Source organism: Acromyrmex echinatior, chromosome 11, assembly GCF_024713525.1.
Source record: "Acromyrmex echinatior isolate Ae372 chromosome 11, ASM2471352v2, whole genome shotgun sequence".
Taxonomy (NCBI): domain Eukaryota; kingdom Metazoa; phylum Arthropoda; class Insecta; order Hymenoptera; family Formicidae; genus Acromyrmex; species Acromyrmex echinatior.
The window spans coordinates 12401939-12424880 of NC_141862.1; the positions used below are offsets into that span (position 1 = coordinate 12401939).

A 22942-nucleotide genomic window follows, 5' to 3' on the forward strand; every position below is an offset into this window, starting at 1 on the left:
TTGTGAAATACGCACAAAACTATTTTTGAGTTGCAATCCCTTAGCAGAAAAACCATCTTCTGTTGTTTTGACGCTAGAAAGAACTATTTTATATATATAATAAACTATTTTATATAAAAATGAATTTTCAGTGCAAAAATCGAAACAAGAGAAATAATCTTCAATGATCTTGATCTTAACAATGTTTTTCAGAATCTAATTCTGAATGGCATTCAAGAGATCTTAGTCGTTGGTCGGACAACTTACGTAATGCTGGCGCTATATGTAAACTTAGCCTAGCTTATAACTCGAAAAATAATTTTATTGTAGTGTTTTGAAAAGTTCTTGATACCAGCTATTAGATTCTGAAATCAAAAACAGAATGTGCCATTTAAAAAAATTCGGTGTGACCTTGCCCTAATAGCACTTTATTCAGGATACATCCTTAGGATATTTAAAGGACATACGAACGTTCTCAGGATATCCCCTGGAAGTCTGTGCTATTAGGATAGCCTGACTTTGGCAATGCCACCTAAGGTTAAACTTGACCAGATCAGTGAATAGATTATTTAAAACCTTACAACTTTTGTAGGAAACATTTCTTTCGGAAATGATCGAATCTAACAATTAAGTCGGGGAAAGGAGATAGGTTCTGGCCGACCCCAATGGGTAACAATTAGTATTGGGAAACAATTTAATATGAATTATATATTATATACTATATATGTACATGCATATATACCATATTTATAGTCCTTTAAACAATTGGTTTTCCGGACTTATAAACGCAATTAAATTACTGTAATAATATCACGAATTAAATTGACAAGCAATTCTTAATAATTTGATGCACAATCATATTATAGAAAGATATCAATATGTTGGAAAACTGTAAATAAAATTGCGAAAAATACCTCGGCCAGGAATCAAACTCGAATCTCTTATATTCCGTACGAGCGTCCTAAGTTTTTAGATTATCGAGGCCTTATAGTAATATTCCTCGCAATAATCGGTATATATAAGGAGACGTCCTTCTTTGAGGCGACGTAATGTAAACAATAAGAATCTTATTTTAGACCCTAACATGTGAGAACACAATATAAAATATAAATTGAAATTTTTTTGTTTTATATTGTAGTTTATTTTCTTTACTTTTTATAATTTATATCATTCTTTTTTCCGATATTGAAATTATTTATAGACAATATTAAAAATTTGGGAATAACTATTAACGTCTTATTGAGAGTTGGTGGTCAATTTGATTGGTTTCGTATAAATATAAATATAATTGACATTATTTTAATAGATATCAGGATATAAATAAGAATATAAGAAGTTACATGCAAACTACATACCTTTTTATTTATTTGTATATTATTCTTATATAACTATTCTTTTGTTATGTCATTTCCTTTTCCGATACCGAGCTTATTGAATATCAATGTTTATTTATTTATAATTTTTATTTGTTTATATTTTTAATTGTCTATTGATATTAGAATCTTAATATATCGATCATAATCACATATTCAATAATTTTACAATTTTTTATAATATTTTTCTCAAGATATGGAATAAAGTTTTCAGAAACAAAATGTGGTGTATATGTTTGAGGTTTTCGATTTAATCACACAACAACAATACAGAGTATATTACAGATATAATATCCGAATTTTTTTTTTCATTTTAACGAGACAGTAACATTCGTTGGCTGTAAATTATAAAGTACAGATATCAGGTTCAAGAATCAGTTCATGAATTCTTCTCAATAACGAACTGATCAGAGCGTTCTGCCCTTTGAAAGTAGAAATTCGAATTTTGAAAATGATTTCTTCGCACGTCGTTTCTGACACAGAATTTACTAGATGTTGATGATTTAAGAAATCAGAACAGTGTGCGAAAGATATTATTTCCAAGTTTATATATCCTTTTAACATTCCCATAACTTCGCTGTATATTCGAATATATATATATATATATATATATATATATATATATATATATATATATTATACGCGAAAACGAATCTCAGGAAGGGAGCAATCACAATCATTGCACTGGAAAAATTGTAAAATGTATCCGACACATTACATTAATGTGGAGCTCAATAGCATTGATCGAGCTGTCATTGCATATGAAATGTAATTTTCAAGTATGTGAAAGAATACTTTAGTAATAAAAAAATAAAAAAATTTTGTCATATTTTTCAGAACGAGATATCAGAGTTTCTCAATCTCATTCAAATGTAAAGTTTAGAAGAATGGAAAAGATGAAAAATCAAATATTTATCTTCAGATATGCTGAACACAAAAAATACATTTCATACTCAATGACTCGATATGAGCAGTCGGGAATTTCTCGTTAGAAAGAAATCAGTCGTTATGAGTGAGAGTTAGCGCTACGTAGTTTCTCTGTCAAAGTCGTAAACAATGTAGATTTTCCAAATATGATTCTTCTTTAACCCTATACATATATCTTCGAAGCTTAACTTCGCGTAATCGCGCATCGCGATTAATATTCTAATTATGTCTTTTTGGTACGTTGCTGCCTAGCCCAATTGCTGGAGCCCTCACGAGAAATTATCTTCCTGTGACTAGAATATTTTATTCCAAGTTGCGAATATTGCATGTAAAAGAGCCGTAGTGTTATCACGGTCATTAAACCTAAGACTACTTTATCGAACAAATAAATAAATACATCATATACATATATATAATTAATAAATTAAAAAATTGCTAAATTTTATATATATATATAAATAATTTATGTATTTATTTAAAAAGGATTTAAATTATTTAAGAGAATGTAAAATTTTACAAAACCTACATACAAATGAATGAATTAATAACATTGCACTAGAAAAAAATTATGAATACATATATTGAATCCACAAGATTCAGTGTTTAAGAATTTATGATATAGCATAATTTATACATAAAAGGTATAAATTAATCGCTTAAACTGCTATATTGTATGAGGAAATTACGATACAATAAATAATGAACACAAGATCAGATCTTTTTTTTCGGTTATTGCTTATGTAAAAATTAATAAATAATTTGAAAAATAGGTAATTTAACAAAAATTCGCAATAGAAATTCGCAGTTTTAAAGATAAACGAGAGCGCGAGCGTGGCATGACAGACAGTGCACTATCATGCCAGAGGTCCTGGATTTCCTGGAGATCCAGGATCCTGGTAGAAACAAAATATACGTTCGTTTTCTCTCGGAAAAAGCCTCCCTAGAGAATTCTTACTCACAGAAACACTCTCGAAAAATCCGCCGTTCAGAACCATTAAAACTGCATTAAAACTGTAGGTCTCATATGCTTGTGGCAATTGAATAATCAGCGTACGCACTACAAGCATATGAGAGTGTAACACAGGCCAGAAATATAATGTAAGAAGAAGAAGAGAAGAAAGATAGACGAACGTTTTATAAAACTCTTATTTTTCAGAAAAAGAAAATTCTCGTATCTATTATTAAAATATCTTCTTGACTTGTCTTGCGCATTTCCTTTCGCATTTGAATATTCGTTTTAAATTAAGTGAGAATCTCTGCTAGAAGTTATAGGAAAATGAAGTTACTGCACCATATTAATATAAGTCTTTGACTAGAAAAAGAGATAAAGAAAGACAATATAATACATTAAATTCTACATTGATATTCATTTTTCTCCACGATAATTCTCCAGTATCAATAATAATTGCAAAATTGCACTGTAATTCAAATAAAAAAATTCGAAATTTAAAATTGATATTTTGTAATATCTCCTTTTCCAATAAAATTGTAGAATAAGTGATATTATTGTTATAACTGAGATTTGCTGTTTCTTTTTATAAATTTTATAAGCCGGTTAATTAGTATCATGTTTAATCATTAAAAAAATGCATACGTGAATTTGCAATTATGCACTATGCACCGAATGAAATTTCCATTCAAAATTCATTTCAATTAAATTAAAAAAGAAATTAAATAAATACTATTTAAATAATATCAAATAAATCAACAGCTGCCTTTGCATTTTTAGATAATTCTGATTGCAAAAATCATTATTCTAAATTCATAAAGTTAATATGAACAATCTCTTTTCTTATTAACATAAAATTAAAAGTCGATTCAATCTTTCAAAGTTCTTTAGACTAGTGTTATTTGAATTAATTGATATCGTGTTTATATACAAAACGTCTCAAAATCAATTAAAAGTATGAACATGATGTTATTCCTCGTGAAATTTGTCGAATGAACATCACAAAAACCATTAATGACTCGAAATTATTGCTAATAAAGAGCATTTTCTTAGTTTCATAAGAAATAATGTAACATGCTCCCATTTATTTTCGAATGCAATCTCTCTTTTTGCAAAAAACTTAACAGACATTACTAAACTTCTTCTCTAAAATATTCCTCGACCCTCTATGACCTAAATTTTCATTTTTAAATTAATATTTACAATTATAATTCTCTAAATTAATATATCTTCAAATATATATTTAAATGTCTAAATTGATAATATCTTGGGAATCAATTAGGTGGACACAGTGTTCAGATCCTTTAAATCATAAAGGATCGAGCTACGCCGCTGCGAGTCTAGTGTACGAAGGAACGTCAATTCTCACTGGGAATTTACATATGCGTTTTTCTCAATTCTCAACGCGTGTAAGACGGACTACGACTCGCGGAGCAGCTGGATCGATGACTCGCACTGGACCAATTACTGTGTCTACTGCTTTCGGAACTACTTGGCGATGAGGGCGGTGTCGGAGTTGGTCGATGATACGGGATCGGACGTTTCCTCGCGCTAAAAGGAAAATCCGTTAGTATATCACGATATTTTCTTAATGAAAAATGCATGTTATTTACAAATGTTAAAAGAACAGTAAATGGTAAACTATTTTTCATTATGTTATCTTGTATATTGATGAAAATTAAGTTAATTATGTAATAATAACAATAAAAGTTAGGGATAATGACGATAGTTGTAAGCGATTGTAATATATCATGAAATTCTTATTACTCGTTAGTAGAGACTTAAAACTAACAATCTAAATTTAATAATTGATAATTAGATAATTAAAAAATAATTATTAGTAATAGATAATTTTTACTCTTTAACTTGTTAATAATTAATATCTCGATATAACGAAAATTCGATTGTTATATGGAAAATGAAACAAATAGCACATGCGACGTGACAAAAATAAATTAAGCAAGCTACAGATAAATGAGAACGTGCAAAATAAAAATGTGATAACTTACCTGTGTATAAAACGTTTCTTTGGAGAACGCAGTGGCGCGAAAAACACTCAAAAACCGCAAAAATATTAACTAAGAAACTTAAAATTAAGAAATTATAAATCGGAAAAAATTGATTTGCCGGTAAATTTCTTTTATTTTATTGACAATAAAATAAAAAGAATTTTCTACTGCACGTGTTCTCATGTGTGAGACAACAATTTAATTTACAATATTTATAAAGGAAAACATACACGCATGCCATATCTACATGGTATTTGTGAATCAATTACAAGTGATTTGATTAAAAAAAAAGAAAGAAGAAAATAAAGATTATACAAATGAAAAATCTGAAAAATACAAAATAAAAGATCAACGTTAAATTATTTTACGAGCGAAATTGTTGATAATTATGATCGCTAGTAATTACGATAATATTTGGTCATAATTTACATGAAACTTTCCTGCTTTCGTTATTACATTTGTGAATATGAACGATCTCGATCAAGTAATTATACTGTAATTAACCGTCACATATACTTCATACGTCATTTAACACTTTGATTGTTGGATTCATTGATTAAGACATTTTTATTCGCCAGATATAAACGTTATTAAACGACGTGCATCATACAATATTTAGATATTAATTAAGAGAAGTTAATCAGTACGCTTTTTACTCATTACTGCAGAAGTAAAATCCATTATTATACCAAGATAATAATTACTTTCATTCATACGCCTAAAATATAAATAAAAGATAATACACGATAGCTTTTTAATCAATACGAAGGACATTAATCCCTGGCGATAAAAATATTAATTGCAAGTCTCTAAACTACTTAGAAGAAAAATTCTATATTATATATATATATATATATATATACATACATATATATATATATATATGTCTATAAATATATATATATATATATATATATGTCAGACTTTTTACTGTTATATATATAAATATGCTGTGCGAAGCCATAACTTTATCTTCTATGCCTGTCCTTTGATCTGTCTCTGTAGGACACAATAAATACAATATTAGCACACCGAAAATCAAAATCTTTAATCGTATTGGCAAATTGTCTGTCTTTCGTCGAAAAAAGTTTAACATTTTTTTCAACAAATTTTGAACAGTTCTTAAAAATTATTTCTTAAACATTTTTAGCGATTATAATATAATGATACAATATATGTATGTAATAATAACAAAACTCTAAGAATAAAAGAAATGGGAACTAAAGAAAACGTGTAATTGATAAATAAAAGTCTACAATTACACAGTGATGGACGAAGTCCAGCACGCGTACAAAGTGCATGGTAAATATATGTATATATGTATGTATAAACTACTATACATACAATGCATAACTTTGAGATACCTACCTCGTGATACGCCGTCTGTCCAGAAAACTAGGTGAACCATGACGTCGAGGTATCGACGGTGAGCGTGATCTACTGGAGGCAGAGCTGCTGGAGGTGGAGCGGGAGGATTGACTGAAGACACTGCTCGATGATCTTGATGAGCTAGAAAAACTTCTAGCTCGACTGTGCCTGGAGCTAATATAAAGAGAGGAAAGATACAAAATATTTTTTACTAATTGATGATTGATGATTTCGTATAATTTTAATAATTTTATCACTGAATTAGTCACTAAATTAATCACCGAATTTATCACTGAGTTAATCACTGAATTACAAGTTCTTACCTAACAGAAGAACGAGAGCTACTCCTAGTGTGACTACGTTTATCCTTGTCCCTGGAGATCCTCGACGCCGATCGCGAGCGACTTTTGGATTTCTTCGACAGCGAACGGCTATGTGATCTTTTCTTTGATAGCGATCTGCTCCTAGATTTCTTTGACAGGGAAGAACGGCTGCGCGATCTCCTCTTTGACAACGATCGATTTCTACTTCTGGATCGCGAAGCGGATTTCTTGCACCTCGAGGGCGACCTCGACGCGCTCGAGTGCTTTGACTCCGCCGAGGACCGAGATCTAGATCGAGGCTGTTGTTTCGTTCTCGTCTTAGGTGACGATTTCTTTGCCCTGGTGGCTGATCTAGAATTCGATCGTTGCTCAGGTGATGCTGATTTCTTGCCTCGCGAACGAGATCGCGACTTCTTGTCTCCGGACGGCGATCTGGAAGACCTCACTTTGTCCACGACGGACGGTGATCTCGTGCATGATCTCGATGCCGATCTAGAGTACGATTTACTTTTCTTTGGCGATCTCGAGTGACGATTTATTCTAGCTAACGACATGTTCAGCAAAGGTGGTGGTGATTCACTCGGCGAACGCAATTTTATTATCATGTTATCCTCCCTGGATATCATCATGGTAGGAGATCGAGAAGACGACTCTCTTTTCGAGACATCTTTTTTTGAAGACGCGATCGATGGCGAGTCTTTCTTGCCCGAAGAACTTGGCGATCTCAAGAACTGACTATTTGTCTTAGTCTTCACGCTGGGAGACGTGGAATCGACTTTATCAAAAGATTGCTGAGGCAATGGCGGTGGTGACTCACTCGGCGATCTGATTTTAATCGCTGCCTCTTCTCGGGTGAGAGGTAAAGCCGGCGAAGGTGACCTGCTAGACACTGGTGACTGAATGATCGGAAGAGCCTGTATAACTGGTTCCTTTGATGTAGATCTGTCTCGAATCGGTATGATTGAATTTTGCGCTACGGTTTTCGGCGGTTCATTCGGTAGAGCGATATCTAACACATCTTCCCGCCTCTCAATCTTGATCTTCGTGGGACTGATCGCCTTCTTCTCTAATGTCTCCCGTGCCTTTGCTGCCAAGCCACTCTGCAATCGTTTCAATGTGTTCAATTCTATAATCCTCCTTTCCTCGTCTTCCTCTTGCTGCTGTTTGCTAGGCTCATCGTCGGCCAGATCGGCTTCGTCCTCGCTCGATGACCTCAGACTCACTCTGGGTGCAACCGCTATTTGTTGCGTTTTCCTGCTTCTCGATATCGAGCGCGACTTCGCTTTATCGCTCTTGGTTTTCTTTTTCTGGTCTCGTCGCGATTTTCGATCTTCTAGGATGTCCTTGTAACGTTCTGGATTCTTTCTAACCGGTGAATAACTCAAGGTAGAACGCGATCGGGATCGTCGACGTTGTTGTCGCCTTGCCGAGCGCGATCTTCGGCGAGAATCGGTCTCTCTGCGTCTTGCTGGTGGAGACACGGGTCTCCTGCGAGAGGATCCATAGCGATCATATTTGGAGCGACTCCTACTCCTGGACATGGAATACCTGCTATGTCTCCTAGGCGATCTAGAATATCCTCGTCTCCGTTTGGGAGACGGACTCATTCGACGTGATCTCGAGTACCTCCTGGGAGACCTTCCTTCTCTTCCTCCTCTGTCTCTATCTCTGTCTCTATCATTTCTATCGCCTCTATCGCCTCTGCTTCTGGAAGATGATTTGTGTCGCTTATTTGATGATGGAGCAGGACTCCTGTTGTGGTTCATCGGCGATTTGTCCCGCTTCTCTGCCGTACTCTTTCTCGGCGAATCTTTCTTTGTTTTACTACTGGTCGACGGCGGTAATGGCGGAGTCTCGTTCCGAGATATTGTTGTTCGAGGTAATGCTTCTCGCTTTGGTGATCGGATCGATCGAGGAGGAAGTGGTTCTCGTGAGGCTGTAGCACTCTCGGAAACTTCATTCCTTGACGCCTTGTCCACGGTGTTTTTCTCATATTTTGCCGATTTTTTCGGTCTTTCCACGGAACTGGAAGAAAAAGATCAATCCACATCGAATCAGAGATTAAATAAGAGAACAAATAAATAATAACTAAAGCAAATAAATGAATTAGTAAAAAATTGAATTACAAAAAAATTGTCGAGCTTCTGTCAAATATTCGTAAAATAACAATTGTATGTGGAGAAATTAAAAAAAAAAGAAAAAAGAAAAAAAAACAATTGACATACCTATCTGTGGAGCTTTCAGATGATTGACGTTTACGTTTAGCCGATGTCTTCTTCTTCTAAAAAGAAATCCAATATGAATTAATATTGTTTATTAATTCTAATTAGTGAACATCGAGATCATGCATTCATCAAGAATGAAATAATGCAACAAAAAAGGAACAACGTGTTTATTTAAAAAAATTTTTCCGGAGTCTGCTTTCAAATCTTCTAATCAACAGTTATAGTGAATAATGATAATTTGAAAAATAAGAAATTGCTTATTCGTTTATATATATTTCTACGCAATTGGAAAAAACTACAGCTCGAAGAGAGAAACTTCAAAATAATAATAAATCAGTTTTAAAAACAAGTCCACGTTTCCAGAGTAGAGATTGGGCAAAGAATTATATTTCTTTTCCATAAAAATTGTAATTGTAATGAAATCAGTTTAGAAGTTTTGGACTATTCAAGACTTTGATATAATAAAACATTTATATAATTGTTATAAATTAAATCTATACAAAGAGATATCATTATTATGTTAAGGTAATCATCAATTTTTTAAAAATTACTTTTAGACTTAAGCTTATTATAAAATAACAGTTATATTCATAAGAATGTAATTTAAAAAGAGTAACAACTTCTAGTCGCTTTTCCATTATATATTAAATTGGACAATTTTCATGAAAAAGGCTGGATTGTTCCACCTTTCAGTAAATTTTAACTCACTGTCTTATTTTCTTCCTCTTTTATACTCTTACTCTTTTATTCTTTTGTTTAGCCAAATTTCAATAGATAAAAACCACATAGTTTATCTGAAGATGGAACAACTGGCCCTAAAAAATTCAAATCTTATTATTCTATTTCTTTAATCTTTCCCTTTTTAATCGTGGCAACTTCTCTTTCACAAGAATACATTCCTATCCCCCCCCCCCCATTTAAAAATAAGCAGTCTCCGAGTTCAATCTTCCGCAATAAGTGTGTAATAGTGCTCGACATACAACGAGTGAGAAATAGAGAGGCTTTTATACACAATAGTAAAATTCATAATATTCAAAAGTACACGAGTACATATGAATTCACAAAATTAGAAATTATACATTGAGTAGCGGCATATCTGGTACTCACTCAGGGAATGTCTCCTGTCAAATGGCGCTGAATAATTACAAACAATACTGAGATTTATACTTTGAAATAATGAACTGTCGAAAAACTGGAAATCAGATGAAAAATCGTATGTATGCAAAATAACAAGCGAACTGGAAAGGATCAGCAAGGAGAAGGAGACGATCATGCTATCCTTTTCGAGACAGTGGCAAATTCAAGAAATTGGATAACAATAATGATCACCCAGCGTCAATCGAACAAATTGAGAAGAAACAAATCAAAACTAGAGACGTTGTCATGCACCTACTTTCACGTGCCGAAGTATATATAAATATATACGTAAAGATAGAGAACAGAGATAGAAAGAGACGGGAATTTATGTTTAATTTTCTTCAAAGCATCGTGCGTACCTCATGCTTGTCCTTTCCCTCGACTTTGAGCTTTTTCTTTTTCTTTTTCTTCTTCTTCTTCGATTCGGCCTCAGATGAGCTACGTAATGTCCATATATTATTTACTTTCACCGTGTAACTTACGTATAAGTATTTTATAATCAATGTCGATTAAATAATCTCATACTAAAATAAATTGTTTAACATCATTCCCCTCTTTTTTTATAAAAATAAATTAAATTAACAAATTTTTGAAACATTGTACGATAGAAAATGCTTTCATTTTATTTTATAAGAATTATCAGCATAAAGAACTATTATTATTGCAATATTTAATAGATAAATTGATTATCATCATTACTTGCTATCATCGGAATCCTCACTGGAGTCGCTGTCGGATGATGTGGCCTCGGTCTTTTTATGCTTTCTCTCCTTCTTTTTCTTCTTGGACTTTTCTTTCTTCTTGCCAGACTTGGGAGATTCGGATCTATGAAATCGGAGATTGAATAATCGTTACAAGAGTTTCGAGGCGATAGCATCTTTTTTAGTTTTGTCAAACGATATTTAGTCTTATATAACTCTTGCAGTGGGCGTCTTCCTGTCGACAAGTGCATACCTTTGTGCTGACAATATATAAAGAAAGCTGTAGTATACAACGTATCGGTGTACGTGAAAAACAATTCTCCATTCTATTGATATATCAACGTATACGTACAATATACACAAGCTATCCGCTTTAAGAACTTAACTTCCCGCAATAAAATTTGGAAATATATTCCACTCTGATCAGGAGCAACAATTCAATTTTAATTCTTTCTTTAACATATTGAGAAATAACTCGATTTTAAATAAAAGCCAGCGATCTATAAAGTACTTTCAAAATAATTTAGACCAACATTCAAATATCTCAGTCAAACAAAATAGAAGTTCACATCAATGTAGTATACTAATATGAACTTTCCTCTTTCATTTCTGAAGTTCGTCCAATTATTTCGAAAGTACTCCATAAATAAATTTTGCATCACGATATATTCATTCTGAAGTGTATGCAATAACAAGGAAAAATAAAATATAATGATGCGTATAAAAGTGAAATTGTTCACAATATCGTATATGATATAGCTAACAAACCGACTACATAATAGCTCACTTTGAAAGATCTGGTTTTGTACTCATTTCCGAAATTCTCGAGGAGTTCTCCGACCTCGGGTTGCACAACCCACAACCACAAAAAAACCACATCTTTCAACAAAGATTTACGGAAGACAAGTATACGAAATATATATATATATATATAATACATAATGAGGAGTATTGATATAAATATGGGATTAGCATTACCTTGATAACCATCGATAAGGACGGACTTGTCAGAAAAAAATAGAGAGATGACATTAACAACAAGCTTCATCGATAAACAACAACAGAGAGATAGAAATGTATGATTCTCGTTTTCTGTTTACGTTTATTTTCATTTCTGCGCAATTTTCTCTACTTTTTAACGTTCTCTGCGTTTATTATGAAAACCTGTGTCTTTATTATTTTATCATCCCCGGTAAATGTTTGCCCATTTATTAAATTGAAGAAAATAATACACATCTCTGTGTATTATAATTATTAACATTTCTAGTACTAATATTTTTCCAAATTCAATAACATTCCGATATTTTATTAATATCTAACACAAATTATTTTCATATTTTTTAGAAGGATTAAAGTAAGATTATATTTTTAAAAAGTAATTTGTATATAATGTCAAATTACAATACACATGTTCTTTTTTTAATAGTCTGACCGAAAAAACGAAACGTAACAAACATTTACCCCACAGGGAGATATCTAATCGCGCGAGAGATCTCCCAGAAAAAAATCCCATAATGATAACGATATTCTAATCACGCTTTTTATACGACGCACGACATTAAACTTTCTTCGCGCGCGAAGAGTTTTTTCTTTTTATTTTTTTTTCAAATTAATCGCGACCACACTTACCTACTGCGCCTACTGGGTAGGCACTCAGTCCTCCTCAGTTCTGTTTGAAACAGAGAAAGGTGTACGGGATATGAGACAGTAGGTGGTGAGTCATGAGTTTACAGTTCTGTAAATCCAGCTAACGCGTAAAAAAAAGCAAAAGAGAGAGAAAAAGATAGAGTACGAACGTTTGCAAAACGAACAGTCTCAATTAACCGACATAGGAAGAGAAAGAGAGAAAGAGAGGAGACTTTCTACTCGGATCTTGGTCGAGTTCTTTTTTTCTTTTCTGGGGTGTTCCGGAAGTGTGTGACGGGGCCGGGTGTGCGGTCTTGGAGCCTCGATTCGCATCTTACTCTGAGTCGATACTTAAAACGGAAGCAAGAGAAAGAAAGAAAGAAAGAGAAAAAGAAAAGTCACGGTGGGATCGAATCCAGCCTCCATGGAGCCGTGCGCGCACCGTTTACATTATGCTGTACCTTTCCCGTTTGTGCTTCTTGGTCTTCTTCTTTTTGCCCGCGCTGCTGGAACGCTTACGCTTCTTCTTCTCAGCGGTCGTGACGATCGTTTCCGGTACTGGTGGCGGCGTCGGGCTCGGTGTACGCACCAGCTCGTAGACTTTGCTCGCGGCGGCAGCGGCGGCTCGCGCCTCCGCCTCGCGCGCGTGCCGCTCTGGGTCTAGGCTACTGCCTTCCACGAAGAATTCGGAGATGCCGAACGCTTCGCGAAGCTTCGCATTCTTCTCCTGCTGCGCCTCGGCGATCTGATGTGTCTCTCGTACACTGAAAACGTAAACTTTGTTAGTTTTCACTATATATATAGAAAGAGTGCTAAATACTGTATAATTTCCAGTAGTAAATAAATCATGTATACAGCCATTAATTAGTTTTCAGTTTAGAAACTATTACAGTCATTAATAGTTTTTACGAATGTACAAGCCTATCCTTGGAAAGCAAGCTTCATCCTAATCATTGATAAATTACAATTACTGATGTGTAATTATATAATATGTAATAACGATCAGCAATGACCCATTTTACGTTTACGAAATCCTCACAGAAAGTGTATCCTGTTTTCACAGCTTTCATTTAACTTGCCACTGTTGATTAAATATTTTAAGACTGATGGCTCAACACCAATTATTAAATCGTCAATCATAAACGAATGTCTAGCAGTCAGAATAAATAATCAAATTTCATACACCTAATTAGTAGCTTTACATTTTTAAGATATTAAACATATTTTATAAATAAAATTATAGAAACTACAGAATCATATCTGTTAACTCAACACAACAGAATCGTGATCTTAGATACCGTATGTTGATCGAATTACAAATCATGTCGCACGCACAGGAAGAACGTGAATGCAAATTAATAATTTAATCATATATTTAATCAATTCACATATATTTAAATTGTTGATGCCTTATTTTCAAAACATCGCCCCACTGTATTATCTTTACAATCGAGACGATCTATAAGGCACTCGATAATTCACGATAATACAATCGCGAAGTCCTGGACGAAGATGATTGAAATAGCGTACCGCGTCGAAATCTTCACCGTCATCCTTTTAAAGATAATGATCACTTCTTCGAAGCTCCAGAGAGCTAGAAAAGTCTAGACTCGAAGGAGCACCCTGTACACAGCCACAAAAAACGGTGTCAATCGGTGTCGTCCTTAACGGGTGTCGCGATGCTAATGATATAACACTCTGTGGGACGACTAGAATGGCAAGCAGGGGCAGAATCGCGCGAGTCTCTCTTCTCTCTCCCACTCTCCTTGTCCCTCTCTCTTTCTCTCTTTACTTTTCCTGCGATGGTGAAAAGCGGTGAACCGGGGTTGAGCCGGGGCGAGAGCCACCCCTGCGCGCCTGCACGCACGGCGCCGGAACCCGGCGGATCAATACAATCCAGCTGTTCTCTTTTCTGGCATCCCCTTTGCGCTGTACAATTGCCATCGGCGACTTATGCCGAGAGTCGATCGCCACGAACAAATCAAACCCAAAGAGCGAAATAAACTAAGGAGCCATTTCTTCATCTCAGGAAGAGATAAATAATTTCCCATTATTATCGAAACGTTTCATATTCTCATAAGATTAAGCTTCAAATTAATATGATCCTGTTAAAATAAATTTCACATAAGATCAGCTCGAGATTTTACGGTTTTTCGTTATATATCTTCTCTTCTGAAATTCTCAAAATTACTTACATAATTTACACAGTAATATAGTTTTGGAAAGGTAAAAATGATTTAATAATCAAGGATATTCTATGCATTCTAGCTTAATCTTGCTAACTATACTATTAAAATGTAAACTGTACACCGGGAAGTTGAAAAGTAATTTTATATTTATAAGACAATTAAAAACGAGTAACGATTTGATTATTTAGTCTCTGAAATCATAATTATGGTTATACAACTGGTAGAAGATTTAAATATCCTTTTTATTTTTACATTTTACATTAACAAGATAGAAAAACTTGGGCAAAGACAACTCCAGTGTACAGTCTTAAGATTGAGCTGAAAGCAGACAAAGGGATTCACCTGACGACGGAGCGCATGTTGCTTCGCCGTTCGGCGAGCAGGTGCAGCTGAATGCGCTGGCAACAACAGCAGTGTTGACGCTGCATCTGCAGCAGTTGCTGCTGCTGCTTCTTCTTGCCGTTATTGGCTGCCGCATAATGCAATTTGCGTTTGCGCGAGCGCTTTAGCACCTTTTGCCGATCTAGCAGGAAATTGCCGCCTCGCCATAGCGTCTCGAAGAAGGCCCGGCCGTCAGCCGGACCACGTCCACGCGCGGGTTTCGCCGGTGACACAGTCGCCGACATTGCCATTCCTCAAAATTCGAACGCAGTAACGAATGAGAATTTTTCCTTCGAGAAGGAAAGGAGTCCTTCTCGAAATTCTTGATGTAGCGTAGAACGATCGTTGGTCTCGATTCAGTTTAGAGTCTAAAGGTCTTTTCTAGGATTTTATCGTCTTTTGCTCATAGCATTATTTCTGATCGTAGATTAAATATTAGATATTATCCTCTTTTTTTATTTTTAGAAATAAAATTGTTCTCTTTTGTGCTTGATACAGTAGTGTGGAATAATTGATTAATTTCTCATGAAAAACGTTTTCTGATTATTTCTGATTGTATAAAATAATCGCTGATTGTACAATAGTTACGAATAATCTGTAATTTTTCTTTGACTTCTTCCAGTTCTAATGGTCGATAATTATCTCAAATGTTACCGCGTGTCTCGTTTCTTCATTGTTTTTTTATTCTATCATTTAAAATAAAGGAGATAGCGACATGACAACATTGACAAGATAATGTTAGGTTGCTAATTGAATTCCAGATGCTCCGTCGGTTGGTCCACGTTGCACAAATAGCTCTACGACGCTTAATCCTTTCACGAAGGAAATAGAAAGGGTAAAGCGGAGGTACAAAGAGAAAATCACGAGCAGAAGTAATAGCTCTCTCCCTTCCCAGTTGCCGTCGTCGCGTTTTTTGTGCGCGTTGTCCCGGCTTTTCTAGCTAGAACAATCATACAGCGACGACAACGATGATGATGATGATTACAATAACGAGTTCCGTCTCTCCCTTTCCTTATACGTCCCACTTTGATATTCTTCAAGCGACTCTCATTATCCCATATTGAGTTCCCGAACGTTTCACAATATTATCAATGTTATTTTTACTTCATACATTCCTTATACTTATATTTTGATTTCTTATTATTATGTTTTATGGTATTATAATCATTTATTATTATGCTCATAATCTTCCTATCAGGAATGAATTATCATTATCTATATATCTTATGACATTGTTTGATTAGAATTATTATTATGTTATTTGGATTATTGGATTTCCTTTTTTTCTTACTCCATACGATCGTGCAAGAATATATAGTAATACGTAAATCCTCGCATTGGAGACGTTGCTGTATGCATTCTAACAGAGTTGAGGAAGACTTCAGATTAGGCACACTATTACCGCCGTGCTTCTTTTTTCTGTTAGACTGAAGCAGGACGTTTTCCTTAACAATGTACTATCGACTTGTCGCAGTCGATGTTTTGGAGACACATGGATTTCGTAGAAAAACTTTTTATATTTCTTCTAAATGGAGACGCACGAAGATATATTTCACCTTTTTTGATAAAGTGAAAATTGCGAGAAGATGAATGTGAAAAAGATCGTCACATAAGATCTTTTTTTTATAAAAACGGTTGAGAAATTTGAGCTTCCTTTTTTCTTTTCTAGATAAATGAATTTTTCTTTGTCCTCTTTTTTTTCTTTGTCTTCTTTTTTTAATTAAGATAATCGAATTATTTCTATATCATATATATCTCGACAAACAGTGTAAAAATTCAGATTTCTGAATTGCAAATATTGATCTTCTTTATTAAACCGTTTCATCTGATAAGTCTCTTGTTAGAGACTTCTTCTCTGAGATCATTTCAATTAATATTTAACATTCAATGTTTAACTAATATAATATAATATGTTTCATTAATATATGATATCTTCTCCACGTATATTTATATTATGAATTAGCCTAATGAAATGTGTACAAGCAATATAATTCCTTGAAGTTTTCTTCTCACTCAGAGGATCACTCCAACATTCGATATTCGTTATTTTCCGTATCTACGTTACAATTCGTTCCAGTGAAATGGTACGATTCTTCTAAGTAAATCTTACAGATTTCTTTCACTCATCACTGGACCATATAATAAATATGTATAGATGATTTTTCGTATTTGTATGCATCATACATTCGAAAATTGTGCGATTTTCCTCGCAGATTTCTTCCGCTCGTTATCACATTCAACTACGATATCTTCTGTAAGTTTGAATGACGCAAATCGTCGCTTGCTCCCGTGAAACTTTAACGCTAGACTTAAACCCTACTTCGCGATGTATACTCTAACTCGAAACTTAGCACTTAGGAACGACCTAGAGGAGCGGGATAGTAACCACGCTATTAGATTATTAAATTAAGCTAATGGAAGACTTTTGTGATTTGTCCCTGGGTTCGTGCGTCGTGTCGCGTCACATGTTTCTTTTCCGGCGGGGTCACCCGGTGTCACCCCAAATTAATCCAACCCTCGATGCACCATCCGTCGACGACGACACACGACGACGCATCCACTGGCTGCGTCGTGACGCCGGTCCATCCTCGCACTGAGACGCTGGAAAAAGCTGGCTACTGAGAGTGAGATGCTGCGTTCCCTCTTTCTCCCACTTCTCGTCCTCCTCCGCCCGGGTGTACCCCCCTCATCATCTCTCACCCTCTTGGCGCCGGCGCTATGAGGTACGTCGATATCGCGAGTATAACACCTACCCTGTCCTCCACCGATCCTACCGAGATTGCCACGGAATGCGTCCCCGCCCTCTCGAGTTATTTCATATCTAACATAAAACTATAACTCTGATATTTTTCTCAATCTCAATATTTTGCTAGCAAAAATGAAACAAAATATTGAATTAATGACATCGTCAGTAATGATAATAATCATAATTTGCGTTTACAAAAATTATTGATCGTATCTTTCCGCAGAATGTTTTCTTCTCCGTTATTACATATAAGATAATAAATCTTGAACATTAAATAATCAAATATATCTTCTTGAAAAAAAGCGATACCGCTCTGATTTAATATACTGATTAATAATGTTAATAATAATTATTTTTTATTTCATCTGTTTCTCGTAATTGATATTTCTAACTTAAGACAAAAATACATGTCAATATATTATTAAAATAATACAATGTTGAATTTTTATTCTATTACGTTTCTTGAAAGTTTTTTTTGGAAACTTTAGTTTTCTTTCTAAATATTAACTTTCTATATGCGTTAAAATAGAAAATATTTAATTTTTAAATATGTTGCAATTTCTTTTATATAGCCTTAAAATTGATTCTTTATTATATTTATCATATTTAATTTGTATTAAAAATCGTGCAATCAAATTTAAAGCTACAAAAAATAACTAGAATATCTAAAAGACGTCGTAAACCTTTTGAACGTCTTTCGAATAAGGATTCAGAAAGCGCGTAAATATATTTTCTTGCGATATGATGTTGCATTTGTGAAAGCTTTGCTTCAGCGGAGACCGAATAAAGCTGTGGCAGAGAAATCTCAAGAAGAAGCTCAGACACCTTTAACATCATATACGTCGTTTCGCATATAGTATCTGCTCAGCGTCAGGATTATCCTGGATTTGGCTGACAGAAATCAATATGAAAAGGAAAGCTTTCCCCTTAGAATTCCGTACACTTTAAAAATAAAGTGCTATTGCGTTTTTTACATCAATCTCTTTTCAGTAAATAAAATTATGATATTATTAAATTTAAAATTATATAATTTAATATAATCTCCATTATCTACTGCTATTGATATACTTTTACTAATATTATGTTGTGTTTGTGGTGTGTGTGTGTTGTGTGTGGTTGTGGTGTAAAATCGGAGTTAAAATAAATATATCTATATTTTTTTTAAAGTAAATATGAGAAAAAAAACATTTTTATAACGACTTATAATAAATATATTTTTCTAATAGTATTACATATTTAATTTATAAAAAATAATTAGATATATTTTAACTCTGATTTTTTATTAAATATAAATAATACTACGTATTATTCCAATTGATACGATCGAGCTGTATATATGAGATTACTATAGTCTAATTACCTAATTAATTTATTCTGAATTATATTATGGCTCAACTAATTTATTTCGTTATATATCTTCGTAATCATATTTTAATCTAAAAAAAAATTAGAAAAAGAAATTTTCTATAAAGAAAATAAAGAGTATAAAAGTCAGTTAATTGACTCATATATCTATATACCCATTATTTTTGTAATATTATTATTTGATATTAAGAGTCCTTCGTTCGTGCTAATTTAAAAGAAGGCTAAATGTACTTACTTAACTCGGCCAAATTCATCTTGCGGCGTGGATGACTTAATATCGCCACCTATTAACACTGATCTGTATTGTTCTACCTTGTTCGTTATTTCCTCGTTCGTATATCTGTAATTCATAGCAAAAAAAAAGACAAAATTATATCAATTCTCAATCTGTGAATCTGTTTTTATAATTCTACATTTCTGTATTAACTTCAATAACAAATCTATTATTAAAAAATACAACAAATAAAGCAATTCAAAGCTAATGAGAGTACAGCGCGGTTAGATAAGCGTAGGATGTGATATCATAAAACTTTTTTACTCTACGAGAAGAATGATGTCATCTCTATTCCAATTTGATTATCTATTATTAAAATTATGATTGCAAATTGTTTAAAAATTATATTATCATATATTTATTATTTTCCATATACAATTAATATATATAATTTTATATTCAATTATATTCTATGTTATTCACATTGTATTCATATTACATTATATATTTAGGTCATAAGCATGTTGTCGATTTAAGTCCTAAGCAGCTTTTTTACTTTCAAACTTAAATGAGATTATAAACTTAATAGGATTTGCTTTGCCCGCCTTTGGCTTCAACATACAGTTTAAAGATAATACATTCATCTAAAATTTTGTTAGGAACAAAGATCCAAACTGTATCGTAATTATTGATAATTATTATTTGAGATCTTAAAACAATTATGATAATTATAATAATTATAATAATTAAAAGTTATAAAATACTGTTGCAAATTTTGATATGATTAGTAAGATACTTCCAATTGTTAAAAAAGAAATGACAAATTGTATCCTGATATAATTTATAAATTCAAAAACTTTTAAAGTTCAAAATATAACAAATATAGAGTAGATTTATGGATTTACCCTTGATTTTCTAGAATATCAGCGAACTCTGCACACTTGACCTCAACTTTTCTTTTTCTGACATGGTCTAAGATTTCCTTGTTTGGTTGTTTATTCAATTGATCGGCTTTGGATTCTTCCATTTTATAAGTGACTTTATCCTTGTTTTTTCGCACGATGGCCCAATTCCTTTGAACGTGCCCATTGGTGCCAGAACCACGTGGAGTTTGAAGTCCAATGCCATTGTACATTTTGTCTCACTTCTGTGAATCAAAAATAAAGAGACGCGTTTCAGTTAGAAAATGAAGAAACCAAATATACAGTTATAAAATAGCATCAAACTGCAGAGAAATTGAAATTAAACTAGGAACTGTCATCTGGGATATACTTCAGTGATGAAAAAATATAATTGTAAAATATTATTTACATAAATATTACTTAACATATTTTTTTAATCTTTCAAACTATTGTTTTATGAACTTTTAAATATGTAACTTCATCGAAAATTTACAATAAAAAAACGTTATATTAATTAAAATCTTAATTTTTTTTAAATATTACTATAATAAGCTACTTAACATTATTCTGTTTAATATTTGTTTGATTTTTACTTTTTTTAAAGAAAATTGTGATTAAATCCATATATCAATAATGTTCTCAAATAAATCAGAAAACTATCAATAATCTAGAATTAATAATGTATAATATACATATTATTAATAATTAGTGTACAAAAACAACCCGAGTGATTGTTTACAAATACATTTGTTTAAAAACAAATCAGGTAATTATTCCTGAGTCAAATTAAAGAGAGTATATAAAAATAAAAAGGTTTTATACCAAAAATATTTTTACATTTTGCAACAATTAATCTCTTTGGATCTGTTTTAAATTTACCTGATTGTTTACATAGGCTGCGTTCCATCATTCACTGAGTACTGAAAATCTGTAGTTCACATTTCATATATTATAGATTTTCATTATTTGTTTTTCTTCTTCTCCAAAATTTTCCCAGCCTACAAAGGCAAGATATCATGGATTCTATTCTGTAAATATTTACCAATAATTGTCAATGTCATTATATGTCATTGTATAAATATAATATTTAATATGGTAAAAAAGCTGTACAATGTAATATAACATTATAACACTGACAATTATCGATAAATATATACAGAATAGGACTCCATATAAGTTAAGTTAAACCAAAAGATTTAGTAGTTCCAGCTTTCTCAGAGATAAAAATTCTATTTTTTTTCAGAATCTTCTTAACTTATTGATTATATTAAATGTCGTCACTGCGATTTTTTTCAGTACTCACAGGGAATAATAGAATGCAGTAATTATTCTGTAAGATTATAACACACATTGTTTAGAAATATCAAACATAAATTCAAGAAAAATAAAAATTACACTCCAAGATGTTCTTTGTAACTACACTACATTGTATTTTATGCACTTAAAATGAATATATAATTGAAAATTGTATAGAAAAAAAGAAAAGATGAACAATACAAATAGATCAGTTATAAGGAACAAACATTAGTACACAAATCATTAGGCAGAACTATATTAAACATTATGTCAAACATAAATCTTTAAACTACATTTACATGATCGTTTCTCATACTGGATACTATTTATGAGCCACTTTGAAATCGATTGTTCACCAGCAGGTAAATCACTCAGGATCAAACTGTCGCGAGAAGGAAAGAAAAGAACACAGCGTCCGACCAACTAAGTCACATTAACGGACTGACCATTTCCACATCTCGGACGCCGATGTTATCGCGATATCGGGTCACCCGATGACACATATACATGTGCATTGTGTATATATACATACATACATACATATATATATGCGCACAAGAATTTAATAATCTAACAGATTCATAGGCACCTAGGTTAGAATAATGCACATAGTAATCAATTATCGATCCGGCTGCGCGGCGCTGCGCAAATCTTGTTCGTTCGAATGAAATCTCGATACTCCTGTCACTGCCTACTTGAAGATTTATTTTACCTGTGCTTGCCGGGGAAGTTGATCACGTTCCCGCGAATCGGCGACTTATCGCCGCACGAGAACAACGATGCGAAAATGAGAGATTCAGAGAAAAGAATCGACAATGAACCTTCGTGCACGAAGCGAGCGCCCTTCTGGACCGTTGCGACTTTCGGCCATTTTCGGCTGCTTTCGGTCTTTCTCGGAAATTTCCGTCAATCTTCGGGATCACCATAGATGAAAAGCTATTAAGGTTAATTTCATATATCGTTCAATGCTCTTTTTTAAACGATAAAAAATCACATGACAGATAATTCACCAATGGCTTGTTTAGCAGACTCAATAGATGATTGAGTGCTCGCTGCTATTGATGTATTCTTCCAGATCTAAAATCCTGATTGGATCAGCTAAAAGAATACACCAATGCGTTCATTGGCTGCGTTCAGCGGACTCAACAGTTGAGTGAGTGCTTGCTGTTATTGGTGTATTCTTTTAGCTCATCCAATCAGAATTTTAGATCTAGAAGAATACATCAATAACA

At 33.1% G+C, this 22942-nt stretch overlaps 1 protein-coding gene across 6 annotated transcripts; it reads right to left on the minus strand.

Annotated features, from left to right (window-relative positions):
* Positions 1–1583: 1583 nt before the first annotated feature.
* Positions 1584–22613, minus strand: Srrm234 (Serine-arginine repetitive matrix 2/3/4). 6 transcript variants are annotated; one of them, XM_011053027.2, is made up of 10 exons: positions 22423–22613; positions 20418–20659; positions 19534–19638; positions 13079–13381; positions 10990–11115; positions 10650–10728; positions 9154–9209; positions 6929–8953; positions 6606–6779; positions 1584–4779 (listed from the first exon to the last, which is right to left on the minus strand). In XM_011053027.2, the coding sequence occupies exons 2-10, from the start codon at positions 20645–20647 to the stop codon at positions 4629–4631; spliced, it is 3249 nt and encodes a 1082-aa protein (XP_011051329.1). In that variant the 5' UTR covers positions 20648–20659; positions 22423–22613; the 3' UTR covers positions 1584–4628. The 6 variants fall into 6 exon arrangements, with proteins under 6 accessions (XP_011051329.1, XP_011051330.1, XP_087267510.1 ...); XM_011053028.2 differs by lacking the exon at positions 22423–22613 and adding an exon at positions 22010–22355; XM_087411384.1 differs by lacking the exon at positions 22423–22613 and adding an exon at positions 21294–21717.
* Positions 22614–22942: the final 329 nt, after the last annotated feature.